This window comes from Harpegnathos saltator, unplaced genomic scaffold (genome assembly GCF_003227715.2).
Source record: "Harpegnathos saltator strain DR-91 unplaced genomic scaffold, Hsal_v8.6 scaffold832, whole genome shotgun sequence".
Lineage (NCBI taxonomy): Eukaryota > Metazoa > Arthropoda > Insecta > Hymenoptera > Formicidae > Harpegnathos > Harpegnathos saltator.
Window position 1 is genome coordinate 235963 of NW_020230685.1, and position 13756 is coordinate 249718.

Genomic DNA, 13756 nt, shown 5'->3' on the forward strand with positions numbered 1-13756 from the left:
AACCAATCGCGCCGGGCTGGGATCCTTAATGAAGAATCCGATCCCGCGAGCGCGAAACTAAAACAATCGACTGATTGCGGTGCGCATATCTCGGAGGGAATCGGTTTGAGTGGTCCAAATGTCACGGAGACACGATCAGGAGAGTCGTTATCTCGGCAAATCGATACCGCGCGAATCGCTCATTAGCGGTGGCCCGGTCGCTCGGTGCATTACTTGTGGAGCTGCCTGTAATGGATACTCCAGGATATATTCTGTTTGAATTTGGGCTCAAGTTTGCGCGATAATAGAGTGCTCGAGTTTATAAAGTAAGCTGCGCGCTAATTTCAAGCGCGCCATACATCGCATGCGTCATTTAATCTAGAAACCCGCTTCTAGTCAATGCGGAGGGAAACTTCGCTATTAGCGTATTCAGTCTCTCGACAGGGCCAAGTACGACTCCTGGCAAGAAGCTATTAGGTCAATCGGAAAGTTCCGTCCGCTTTCTTGCAAAACGTATGGCTTTATTTAAGAAACAAAATGAAAAAGTACATGAGTCAAAATATTGTCCATCGTTAGCGATGACTTTTTTCCATCTTTCGGTCAGCAAGCGAATTCCGCGGCGAAAGAATAACTCATCTTTGGAGTCTATCCAGTCAGAGATCCATTTTTCGACGTCTTCATAAGAATTGAAGCATTCGTCAGCAAGTGCGTGTGCCATCGACCGAAACAAGTGGTAGTCGAAAGGGACACAGTCTGGTGAATAAGCCGCATGGGGTAACACTTCCCAGCGAAGTGCTTCTAACGTTTCCTTGACAGATTTTGTGACGTAAGGCCGAGCGTTGTCATGAAGCAAAATCACTTTATGCTATCTCGTTTCATATTCTAGTCGTTTTTCGTGCAATGCTCGGCTCAAACGGATCATTTGTTCTCTGTAGAGATCTTCTGTGACTGTTTAACTACTTTTTAATAGCTTATGGTACAACACACCCTTCTGATCTCATCAAATACAGAGCATTGCCTTCTTTCCGTGGATATTGCGCTTTGGCGTCGATGTTGAGGGTTAGTCGGAATCGCAAATAGTTTTTCGACGTTTGGGGTTGTCAAAATAAATAAATCCATTTTTCATCCCCAGTGATGATTCCAGTGATGTAAAAAACCCCTTTTTTTGTTGCCTAGCAAGCAGAATTTCGCAGGTGGTTTTTCGCCTTTCAATGTCTCTTGGTTTCAGTTCATATGGCACCCATTTTTCTTCCTTGTAAACCATTCCTAAGGCTTTCAAACGATCGGTAATGACAGATTGAGCATAATTTAATGCTTTTGCAAGTTGCTTTTGCGTTTGACATGGGTCTTCGTCCACCAATGACTGCAATTTTTCGTCTTCGAATATTCTTGACTGTCCAGGACGCTCTTTGTCCTCTACACCAAAATCACTTTTAAAGCATCGAAACCATACTCTGCATGTTTTATCGGAAGGAGCATTATCACCATAAACTTCAAGCATTCAATGAGCTTCAGCTGCAGTTTTCTTTCAATTGAAGTAAAAGATTAATACTCCGCACAAATGATGATTTGGCTCAAATTTCGACCTTTTCGATGCAGTAAAAAATAATTGATGCAAACATATACCCTTATATACTGAATGTTATTGACAGATCAACAGGTCAAAACAAACCATTAAGCTTCGTTTAGACATTAGAGGTTAACGACAGTTCTAGCTATAGCTACTTGCCGCTAGATGGACGGAACTTTCCGATTTACCTAATATTTCGCGACTAGACACGTGGGAAAGTCGTCGTATGACACGCAGGGAAAAATCGAGTGTAGTCGGGGATTCCCGACGTGCCTTCGTAAACAGCGGTGCCGGAGAATAAAGCTCGACGGCTTGGTTGACGGGCGATCGCGAGAGATATTCGTTCATTCCGCGTGAATTTGGCGGGCAAATGCCTTCCCCGTCGCAGCTCGCCGCCAAGTAGGAAACTGCGCTTCAACGCTCGCGATACAAATTACTAAATAGCCCGTGTGTAATTCCTGGAGAGGTTAAGAGAGTAATTCCAACTTCTTCCTTTTTTCTCGTTCTTCCATTTTTTCCCCTCCTCCGACCGCTCTACAAGATACGGAACACAGGGGGAGATTGGGGCGAGGGGGTGAGGTAGGATAGATCGCGCTGTGAAAAACGAGGTGGAACGGAAGCAACAAATAAGTCTGTCCAGAGCGCGAATGAAACAGTCGAGACACGCGAACGGGAAATTAGCTCTGCTGCGGGGGACGAACTTTAACTCACTTTATTCGCTATTATTCTCCCCTAGTATTCCGCGCTGCGGCGGATTTTGCGGCGTTTCCCAGCGATGCTCGCGACCCTTTCCTTTTACTTCAGCACGTTTCTTGCATATCGTATGAAAGCTCGAATGGATGGCGGGAGGGGGGGAAGGAGGGAGGGGGTGGCGGGTAAAATCGCGTTTATGGCCGTGGCCGCGTTGCTATCGGCTTTTCGATATTCAGTCGGCGATCATAATAATGCGGCCCGATATTGCGCTTAAGGTGTTTACCTGTGAAAATTCCGCGAGGCGTGCGGCATTACACATTACCGCGTTATTAAATTTATTATGTTATACAAGGCGCCAACTATCCAACTATCATGGAACTTTTTTATCTGCAGTTGCTTTGCAATAAACCGATGTTGATTTTCTCTCCGCAAAAGCGCGGATGGACTCTCGAACAATTATTGCCCTTTTGCAAACACAACTAAGAGAAAATTTATACACTCGTTGCAAGTCGGATGATATTTCGTTTTATTTACTCTGGAGCGAACTTTGTCTTCGTGGAATTACAATTTGTAATTTAAGCGTCACTTGGTGCGCGATGCTTCTTTTATCGGCCATCGAAATTCCGCGGGATGCCCGCGGAAGAAATACGTACTGCATTCAGCTTAACGTTGCTTCTTTCAAATATTTCAATAAATTTATATATATCCGCAAATTTACAAATTTACCATAAGCGCCGAATTTATCGAAAATACGTTCTGAAACGTAATAAATTTTAATTGCAATCAAGAATATCAAATTAAAATCAGAATATCAAATTAAAATAGAGATTCATTTTGCTTCTGGTAAAAAAAAAACAAAATATAAATTTCATAATATTCTCGAAAAGAAAAGAAAAATTCTTTTTTTGAATTTGCGATAACTATATTTTCAGACTATTATCAACAAATATTTTTTATTAAAGATAACTATTATTTAAAGAAAGGGATTATATTTTTTTCTGTGCTTGCCTTACATTATCGCGTTAATAAATTTATTGCATTATACAAAGTACTCCTACTTTCAACGTGCAATATTTTGTATCCGCGATTGTTTTCCAATAAATCGATTGACTTTCTCCCGACAGGAATACGGAGAGATAACGCGTAATTTTCAGAATTTCATAAAAGCAACTGGAAAAATCTACACCTTATGCTCTTTGCCCAAGTCGGATGATACAGTTACTTTAAATATTCTCTTCTTATTTATCCTGAGAAACGAACTTTATCTTCGCGAGATTATAATTTCTGATTTAAACGTGGTCCTCGCGCAGTGCTTCTTTTATTAGTCATCAGTATGCTGTTGCGCTAAAGGCTTGCGAAGAAGTATCGTATATTTTAAGATGCCAGCAAGCAAACTCGCTTTTTCGCCGCGAGCCAACGCGATAGTCCAGGTAAAATATTCCAACTTTACGAGCTGCTAGTGCTGTGTATCTGTTGGTTCTTTTTTCCCGTTTTCACGTAAAAAGCGCCGTGGAAATTAGCTGCGGCGGTAGTTCGCCACTTCCAAGCGACGAACAGATTTTGGAGCAGTCTTCGGGATCATGTTTGCCCGATCACATCACGAAAACATTCGCCGTGTAAACACGTGAAATGTGTTCTTCACGAGACAACTCGATTTTATTCGAAATGTATATAAGCAATATATCAACTCGTTGCTCGTAAAACCGAAACGTTGCATCGCGATGCATCGTAATGTTCGTAAATAAATTTTAGCGAGTAATGAAATTGAATGGGAGAAACAGCGAGAGCATGTTTGATATTCGCCCCATTTATTCGAGTATGACATATATATATACCGGGTGTCCTATTTTAAAAAACGCACCTCGATAATTCTTCAACGAAGCATTTTCAGCAAAAATGTTTCGGACAAAAGTTGTGTAATTTTAAGGAGGACATAAAAGAAGTATACTATTTTGTTTATAAATGGTACCACTTTCAAGATATTCACTAATCACTACTTTTCTTAAATGGAAACCCCAATTTTTTATTACACCGCCTTTTTCTGCCAATTAATATAAATAACTTTTGTATGAAACATTTTTTTATTTACCTAATAATTTTTGAGATATTTAAGGAAAACTTGATAACTTTCTCAATATTTAACTCACGATATCTCGCTAACTATTTGTCAGAAGAAAAAGTGGTACTAGACTTTTTTGCTCTATTTAGTCTCAAAAATATATTGTTCCAATAGCCCTGAATTTGGTTAATTTTATGATGTTGAAATTTCCAAAAATCAGCAAATTAACAAAAGTCAGGGTGCTATTATAAAAATATATTTTTAAGGCTAAGTAGAATAAAAAAGTCTAGTACAACTTTTCCTTCCAACAATTAGTTAGCGAGATATCGTGAGTTAGATATTGAGAAAGTTATCAAGTTTTCCTTAAATATCTCAAAAGATATTAGGCAAATAAAGAAATGTTTCAGACAAAAGTTGTTTAAATTAATTGCTAGAAAAAGGTGGTGTAATAAAAAATTGGGATTCCTATTTAAAAAAAGTAATAATTAGTGAATATCTCGAAAGTGGTGCCATTTATGAACAAAATAGTATAGTTGTTTTATATCCCTCTTGAAATCATACAACTTTTGTCTGAAACATTTTTGCTGAAAATACTTCGTTGAAGAATTATCGAGGTGCGTTTTTTAAAATGAGACATCCTGTATACAAAATGTCCTTTTGGATCTTTTGGAAACGAAAAATTGTGAAGATTGGTCAGATCGTATTAAGAAGAAAAGTCAAGTACCGTTTTGCAAAAATCGCAATAGATGTTAAATTATTAATGATTGAAAATAACCACATTGAGAAGTTCTTTTAATTGATAACTTGAAAATTTGCGTACTTATTTGCAAAATGGTAAAAGACTTTTTTGTTCAGAATGACCTAACCTACAATTATATGACAGCTAGCAATAATTGTTTCTAGCAACAAGTTCAAGAGTCAGGATTCAAAGTTCAATATATTTATATCTGTTACTGTATATATAGGGTGTCCCATTTTAAATAAGCCAGGCAAAAATCTCGAAAAATATAAAAGATACGGAAAAATATTTCAGACAAAAGTTATTTGGTTTGAAGGGAGATATAAGATAGCGATATCATTTTTTTGACAGATGGCGTCATTTTCGGAATATTTGCTGATTATCACTTTTCTTAAATAAAAATCACAATTTTTTTAATATATCATCTTTTTCTACCAATTGATTTGAACAACTTTTGTCTGGAACATTTCTTTATTTGCTTAATATCATTTGAGATATTTAAGGAAAACTTGGTAACTTTTTCAATATTTAACTTACGATATATTGCTAACTATTTGTCAAAAGAAAAAATAGTACTAGGCTTTTTTACTCTATTTAGTCTCAGAAATATATTGTTGTAATAGTGCCCTAATTTTTGTTAACTTATCGACTTTTGGAAATTTCAAAATCATCAAATTAACAAGAGTTAGGGTATTATTGTAACAATATATTCTTGAAACTAAGTTTTCCTTAAATACCTCAAAAAATTAGGTAAATAAAAAAATGTTCCAGACAAAATGGTTGTCCAAATTAATTGGTAGAAAAAGATGATATAATAAAAAAATTGGGGTTTCCGTTTAAGAAAAGTAATGATCTGTGAATATCTCGAAAGTGGCGTCATCTATAAACAAAATGATATAGTGGTTCTATATCCCCTTAAAAACAGTACAACTTTTGTTTGAAACGTTTTTTATTATCTTTAATATTTTTCGAGATTTTTGCCTGGCCCATTTAAAATGGGACACCCTATATATATATATATATATATATTTGGAGTACAAACCTGGAGAAGACAATACGGAAGCAGCCGGCGACATAAATCCGTAACAGGTTACTAAACAACGCAAGTAACGTGGAACTCGCATGGTGAAACTCCACGTTCTGTTAATCCATGTGAAAAACAAGCGTGGGGTGTGTTCGGGGAAATGCTATTAGTGCTGTTTAGCACTACAGGCTGTTCGTGGAGCTAGGTGATAGCGCTAGTAAACGCTATCACGACGTCACTAATGGTAGCGTTGTACGCCATAATTACGCGCTATCGACGCTATCCCTTCCGAGGTGGTGCACTAGTAGTGTTCGCAAACTCCGTGAACATTCAAAACGCGATGTGAACTGCACTGTACGTCTCACTTGAATGCTACTTATATCGTACTCATTTATCGTACTTATTTTACTATTTACGTGCGTAACATGGACAGTTCTGTGGAAATAAAGTTCCGGGATGTTGAAACTGAAGAGGAGTTTAAACTGTAAACTCTCTCTCTCTCTCTCTCTCTCTCTCTCTCTCTCATCAACTAGTGCTTTTAGAACACACACCGGTAACTTGTAGGTTTGATCGTTAAATGATACAGGTACGGTATGACGCAGTAACGCTAACGCTATGCTATTTCTGCACGTGGAGTTCGCTATCCATGCCATCACGCTTCACAAACAGTTTTGGTAACGTTTGCGCCGGTAGTGTTTGTGCTAAAAGCGTTTCCCGAACGCATTCATGATCAGTTATTACACCAGCATCGAACGTCGATTGCAAACAATCGAATGAGTGCGAAGCTCCTGTCGAGAAAAAATTTGCCCGACGAAACGGTGTATAACGCAACGAGATAAAAATCGGCAGCTCTTTTCTTCGTCAATTGCGATTGCTTGTAATTATCTTCCCCAGCGAAAAAAAAAATCCGCGTGAGCGTTTTGGTCCTTTCTCCTGAATTCGTTATCACGTATGTCTGCAATTTGTTGCATCGATCTTGAATATTTATCGGGACGGGACTAGCGAACAGCCGGCTAGGCTCAAGAGAGATCCAACGAAGAGGCAAGAATTCCTGTCGATCGAAAATCCGAATAAATACCGGAGATTAAATCCGCTGGGTATCTGCAGACTAAAAAGGCCGTTCCGAGTTCACGTTTACAGAAAGGCGGCTGCGCGAATCCGAAAGACCAAGACTGAGGCTAAGTCTAAGACTAAGCCCAAGACAAAGACCAAGAGTAAGACAATCAGGCTAAGACCCTAAGCCCCGACGAATCCACCTATTCAAGGGCCTCGGCCCGATAACAAGTGTACAAGATAAATCGGTCAAGTGCAATCTTTGTTAGCTCCGCTTCAGATAAAAAGGGTCCAGCGCGGTCTCTTCCGGTCGTTGCTTTCGCCGACACTAATTTTATTTACGCCTTTCTGCTCCGCCAGCACTCGGGCAAACAAGCGGCGCGTGAATGAACGAGCGAAATGATTTGTTACAGGTGGTGCGGGCGGCCAGTCCGGTTTTGTTGCGCGTGATTGTCCTGGGCGCCTTCTTCATATATTGCACAGTAAGTACTCGACCCGACTCGTCGAGTCGATTCGCTCGCGGTGCGGCGCAGCGCGCGTCCCCCGAGCGTTTCATATTCATAAGGGTTGCAGAGCGTCTCGCCGTCTGAATCCGATAACAAAGCTTTCTCACATGTGCGCTGCGCAGAGACGCTGCAGCATTGAGCCCGTTTATAACCGCATCTGTTGCGACTACCTTAATGTATGCATGCGCCTCATGCGCCAATTATGATAACGCATAACTCGCCGTATCGGCGGCCGCATCGGCTGCGAGCGTGTATTCACCGGTAACTAACGACTTTCATGATTCACTAATTAAAGCGGATGTGTCGGGTGTCCTCCACGGCCTGCCGCGCCCCGGATATGACGCCCGGGATATTTCGCGGCGGCTCTCGGAACCCGCTGATTGTTTCTCACACAGCCGCGCGAGTCCCGTGGAAATTTCTCGCTAGGAAATTTAGACCCTGTGCGAGTCTGTCTAGTCACGAGGCGGTGAATTTCTGCCGGAAGTTCTCCTCGCAGCCAGCAATGTCACGCTCGTTTCGCCCTGAGTGCCTAGATAAATAAATCTCAGCTGTGTGAAATATAGGTTAAGTGAAGTATAAATTATAGTTATGAGACGGAAGGTCATGAGCAATCGGCAGTCGGGGTAATGTAACACTTGCTTGCAGTTTTTCTAACAAGGAAACATAGGAAACTCGGAAATTCAAAAAATTATGAAACTTTGTGCGGAAGTAAAGTAGTTTATCCGTAATGCAAAACTATTTTTTGTTTGTGCGAGATTTCAGTCTGAGGAGATGAAACTACCCTTCGAAAAAAAACCATTTTCATTTTTAGCGTACGTATTTTTAAAATACGACATTCATATAAACTATTTTTGCATATGCAAAAATAGTTTATATGAAAGTTGTAGTGTCTCTCATACTCTTTGTAATTGTATATTCAAATTTTGCAAAATTGGAGGAGCGCAGAGAGGTTTCAAAAATTTTTCAATTTTGCAAAATCTGAATACACATTTGCAAAGAGTATGAAATGCATTACAACTTTCATATAAATCATTTTTACATATGTTTCGTATTTTAAAAGATATACGCTAAAAATGAAAATAATTTTTTTATTCGATGGGTGGTTTCAGACTGAAATTCCGCACGAAAAATAGTTCCGAACAAAAAATAATTTTGCATCACGGATGAACTATTTTACTTCCACGCAAAGTTTCATAATTCCTTCAACTTCCCTATGTTTCCTTGTAAGATTTTCATGAGAAAACCTGAGCCGTCAACTTTAATTCCCAAATGCTAGCGTGTGATCGGCATACAATAACAGCTAGAATAGATACTTTAGCATAGACGACATCGCTGCATCCTATTTACTCCGACGTGCAATGATGACACATCTGACATTTAACGACTAGACAATAATTAGATCGCAAAATCGATCCTACACTCTAATGAATAATCGGCCAGTAATGAGCTAGTAACAAACATTTAATGTAGCCCGTATTAGTTAATTACTTTCGGTCGGGGCTGCTTAGTTACACTTTTACTCTCTCGGATAATTGTAGACTCGTAGAGACCCGCAATTTTCGAGACGAGGGACATGTGAAAATCGGTGTGCGAGGTGCAAGTGTGTGTTGCAATGAGCCTTATGAAACTTAAATATCGTCGTGGTAAAGGTGTCAAAAGTGGATCTCTCCCTCTTCCCCTCACATTTCTCTTTTTCTCTTGAGGAAAGACAGATTTCCTTCCGCTCTCAGCGATCTGAAGAGACATTTCGGATTTTGTCGTTGTGCGCGAAGAAAGCAGCGCGGTTGTTGCTAGTCCGAGCAGCACCGTCTCTGAAACACGCCGAGCGTACAGCACCATAGATCACGTAGCAGCATAAAATAACTCCAGACATCGCATCTAGCTTGTACTCTCGGTTGTGACCCGTAGTGACAGCTGCCGCGACACGCATTCCATGCACGTCCTTAGTGATATATCGGGCTGATAGCAGAATTTCTATCACATTTCACAACCCCTTTTTCCCTCTTCTCCCCCCCTTCCCCTCCTCGCTTTATCGAACGACGACGATTCCGCGAGCGAAAGGTCATTTGTTGCACGAATGTAAATTCCAAGAATTTTTCCCCTACATATGACTCTTGACGCGTTTTTCTCGTTTTCAACGACATAATTCCGAAATCCCAACTAAGCACCGAATAGTCAAGAGAGAGAGAGAGATAGAGAGATAGAAAGGGAGAGAGAGAGAGAGAGAGAGAGAGAGAGAGAGAGAGAGAGAGAGAGAGAGAGAGAAGTGAGAGCGGAAAAAAGGAGGGAGAGAAAGAGAAGAAAGAATGAAAGAAATGTTTAACTGATAACGGTTTAATTGCGTAAGCGTTTTGCACACTTTTGTGACCACCAGCAGACATCGCGAGTAATTGCTTCGTTAGCTGAAGTGCTTTGTATGAAATTTAGAAAGAAAGGAGATAATCGCATAACTATTGAATTATCTCAGAAATAAAAAAAAGAATTACGTCTGGATATACTTTTGCAATGCGCGATGAAGCAAAGAGAAACGGCTTTTGTGCACTATCGTTGACATGCGTTAATGAATCCTGTTGTCAGACTTGTTTTTCCCGAAACGTCAGAACGTCGAAACAAATTCCTTTGGTGCCATTGTCGATTTAACGTTTTCTCTCGCGGAAAAATTTTCAGACGAGAGATAATCACGACGTTCCCACGCGCCTCAAAGTCAGGAAGTAGCTGAGTGTCACGTTGTTTTATTATAAACTTACTTCATTTTACTCACACATACACACATACACACACACACACATACGCATATTACAGTGTCTTAATGTATTGACTATTTTAGCGCTTACGAGCTGCTATTTTACTGAACATCCGTTAAACAATACAAACTTTAAATTACAGTAATTAAATAAGCAGGAACTAGTCCAAACATTCAGTGTTTACGGAGGTGTGTTTGTGTAGCGTGGCAGCTACGTGACATTCACTACACGAAAGGTATACGGTACATCAGATATGCATAAGATAGCGGCATTTTGCTGGGAAAGCTCGGTAAATAAGTAACAAGTAATATACACGGAGGATTCCAGTCGAAATAAGCATATTTATATCAACAAGAGTTAAGCTGAAATTTGGCAGACGCTGGCACACATGTACTCTATCTCTCTCACACACACGCATACTCGCGTGCGTGCATACAGCCCGGATGCGCTTCGATAGATTCTCGCGAAAAGCGCAATGTCGACATCTACTTCTTCGCGAGATTTCTCTTCGGATCGAATTGGATTTCGGAATTTACATTTATATTCACGCTTGTTGATTCGTCTCTTACGTATATATAGTTTACATTTATCTTATATTCCTGATTGTCCGTCTCTCGCTTGTGTTTTACTTTCATATACATATATATAGGGTGTATAAAAAGTACGGGGACGGTAAAATATCACAAAAACTAACTGGACTAGCTAAGCTGGACATCTTATCATAAAAAGCTCGATAACTTCGAAACGGTTTATTCAAAGAGAAAAAAGTTATAGTATTTTGAAAAGGTCTGAAGAAGGGCTACAAGAATATGCAATAAAAAATAGGAAGTCCCATTTAAAAAATACAAACTGACCTCGTCTTGACCTTGGCGACGTCACTCAAGCTCAAACTCATAACATCAGTAAATAGATCTTTTAAAATCTTACAATTTTTATTTGAAACATTTTTTTCTAAAATGCTTGATTTTTGTGATATTTCGCCGTCCTGATATTTTTTATATACCCTATATATATATATATATATACAGGGTGCACGATTTATCTGAAGACATTGAAATATCTCGAGAACTATGCATTGGATAAAAAAAAGTGGTTAATGAAAGTTGTTAGCCTCGAAGGGGGACATCCAATGATACCAAACTCGACCTCCCACCCCACTCCCTGGGGGTGGGGGTTGGGGGCAACTTTGAAATCTTAAATGGAAACCCCCATTTTTTATTGCAGATACGGATTCTACCCCACAAAATACGTAAATTTTGTCCGAAACTTTTTTTTTTATTCGTGATGGCGCTGTAATCGCAAAAAATTATATTTTCCGCAATTCTCCAGAAATGATCATTGGATTGAGAAATAAAAAATACCTGTTCAATATTTTTAAAGAACATAATAAAAGTTATTCCCCCCCCCCATCCTCTCGGAGTAGGATGGGTGATAACGTTCAAATCTCAAATGGGGACCCACATTTGGAGACCACATTGGGACTGCATTGCACTGCCTTTTATAATAAGCCGTAGTTCGCCATACACCCACAGTGGCGCGTCGAGCAGTTCCCTCTTCGATTCGGGTTCCGTTGGAAATAGAAAGATTAATCAACTCAAACTGAAAAGAAAAGTCAAGTACTATTTTGCAAAAATCACAAGTTAAGGATTGAAAATAACCGCAAGAGCTTTCTTTAATTGATAACTTGAAAATTTGCGTACTTATTTGCAAAATGGTAAAAAACTCTTTTATTTAGAATGACCTAACCTATTTAGCGATGGATATGAATATATTGAACTTTGAACCTTGAATGTTGATCTATCGCTAGGCACAATAGCCGTCATATAATTGTAGATTATCATTCTGAACAACAAAGTCCTTTACCATTTTGTAAACAAGTCGCACACAAATTTTCAAATTATCAATTAAAAGAGTCTTTAGATGTGGTCATTTTCAATCATTAGTAACTTAATAACTATTGCGATTTTTGCAAACTGGTACATGACGTTTCTTGTCAGTTTAACGTTTCTTTTCAGTTTCTTCTCAGTTTGAATAATCTTTACAATTTTTTCGTTTCTAAAAGATCCTGATCTACTCTGTATATACAGAGTGTCCCATTTCAAAAAACGCACTTCGATAATTCTTCAACAAAGCATTTCAAGCAAAAATGTTTCGGACAAAAGTTATATGATTTCAAGGGGGACATAAAACAACTATATTATTTTGTTTACAAATGGGATCATTTTCGAAATATTCACTGTTTATTACTTTTCTTAAATGGAAACCTCAATTTTTTATTACACCCTTTTTTTTTACCAATTAATTTGAACAACTTTTGTCTGAAACATTTTTTTATTTGCCTAATATTTTTTGAGATATTTAAGGAAAACTTGGTAATTTTTTTAATATTTAGCTTGCGATATCTCGACAACTATTTATCAGAAGAAAAAATGATACTAGACTTTTTATTTTTTTGGTCTTAAAAATATATTGTTATAATAATGCTTTATCTTTTGTTAATTTGATAATTTTAAAATTTGCGAAGGTCAACAAATTAACAAAAGTTGAATATTTTAAAAGTAGCGCCATTTGTAAAATGTCTTATGTTTCCCTTCAAACAGAACTTTCGTCTGAAACATTTTTCCGTATCTTTTCGAGTGGATACTTGAGTGAATAAATTAAAATAAGCCACTCTGTGTGTGTGTCAATTATATTTATTTTAAACTCCTCATTATTAATGCATTTTACTTATATATTTACCCTACACTTTTGATTGTTGATTCGTCTTACATGTATTTAATTCACATTCATCTTAAATTTCTGATGGATTAAGATTCTAATTCGTCTTATTTAACTTACATTTACTTTACATTTCGGATTGTTAATCGCCCTTATATACATTATATATTCGATTCATATTTACCTCGCATTTCTGATTGATGAGATCCGTTTCACATGTACCAAACTCACGTCTTTGTTGAAATTTTCATTCGACCAAATATTCCCCATTCTCCTTCGCGCAAAGTTTCGCGTCGTTGGATATCGTTGCAAAGTGCAGCTGCAGCAGCGAAAAAGTCCAAAGTGCAAAATCGCCAGTCTCAGGTCTCGAGTTACGAGTTGCCGTATGTGTCGCCAGCGCGATCCCATCGAAGTCGCTACGTGATTCTTGCCAGGCGCGAAGGTAGTGCCAATGTACGTTATACATTTCACGTCATCCAATCCGAGGCTAGTTCCTTCCCCGTGGTAACTTGCTTACGTAATGTTTGCTCCTCACGAGAGACACAAACTCCCGGATGGCTACGCTTAAACTCCAAGTGCTATTCTTAATGGGACGTCATTTGCTCGCTCATAGGCGTGTTTTTCGTTTCTCACCAAACTTCGGTATTATATCTCACCGCGTGAGAGCTGTC

The 13756-nt window shown here is 38.8% G+C and overlaps 1 protein-coding gene across 2 annotated transcripts in view; it reads left to right on the forward strand.

Moving 5' to 3' along the window:
* The window catches only part of LOC105190537 (probable G-protein coupled receptor 158), a 250213-nt gene that overhangs the window by 218595 nt on the left and 17862 nt on the right, over nt 1–13756 (forward strand). For both annotated transcript variants that reach the window (XM_019844787.2, XM_025307151.1), the window contains exon 6: nt 7531–7599. In XM_019844787.2, coding sequence (XP_019700346.1) covers nt 7531–7599 — 69 coding nt within the window. The remainder of the gene's footprint in view (nt 1–7530; nt 7600–13756) is intronic.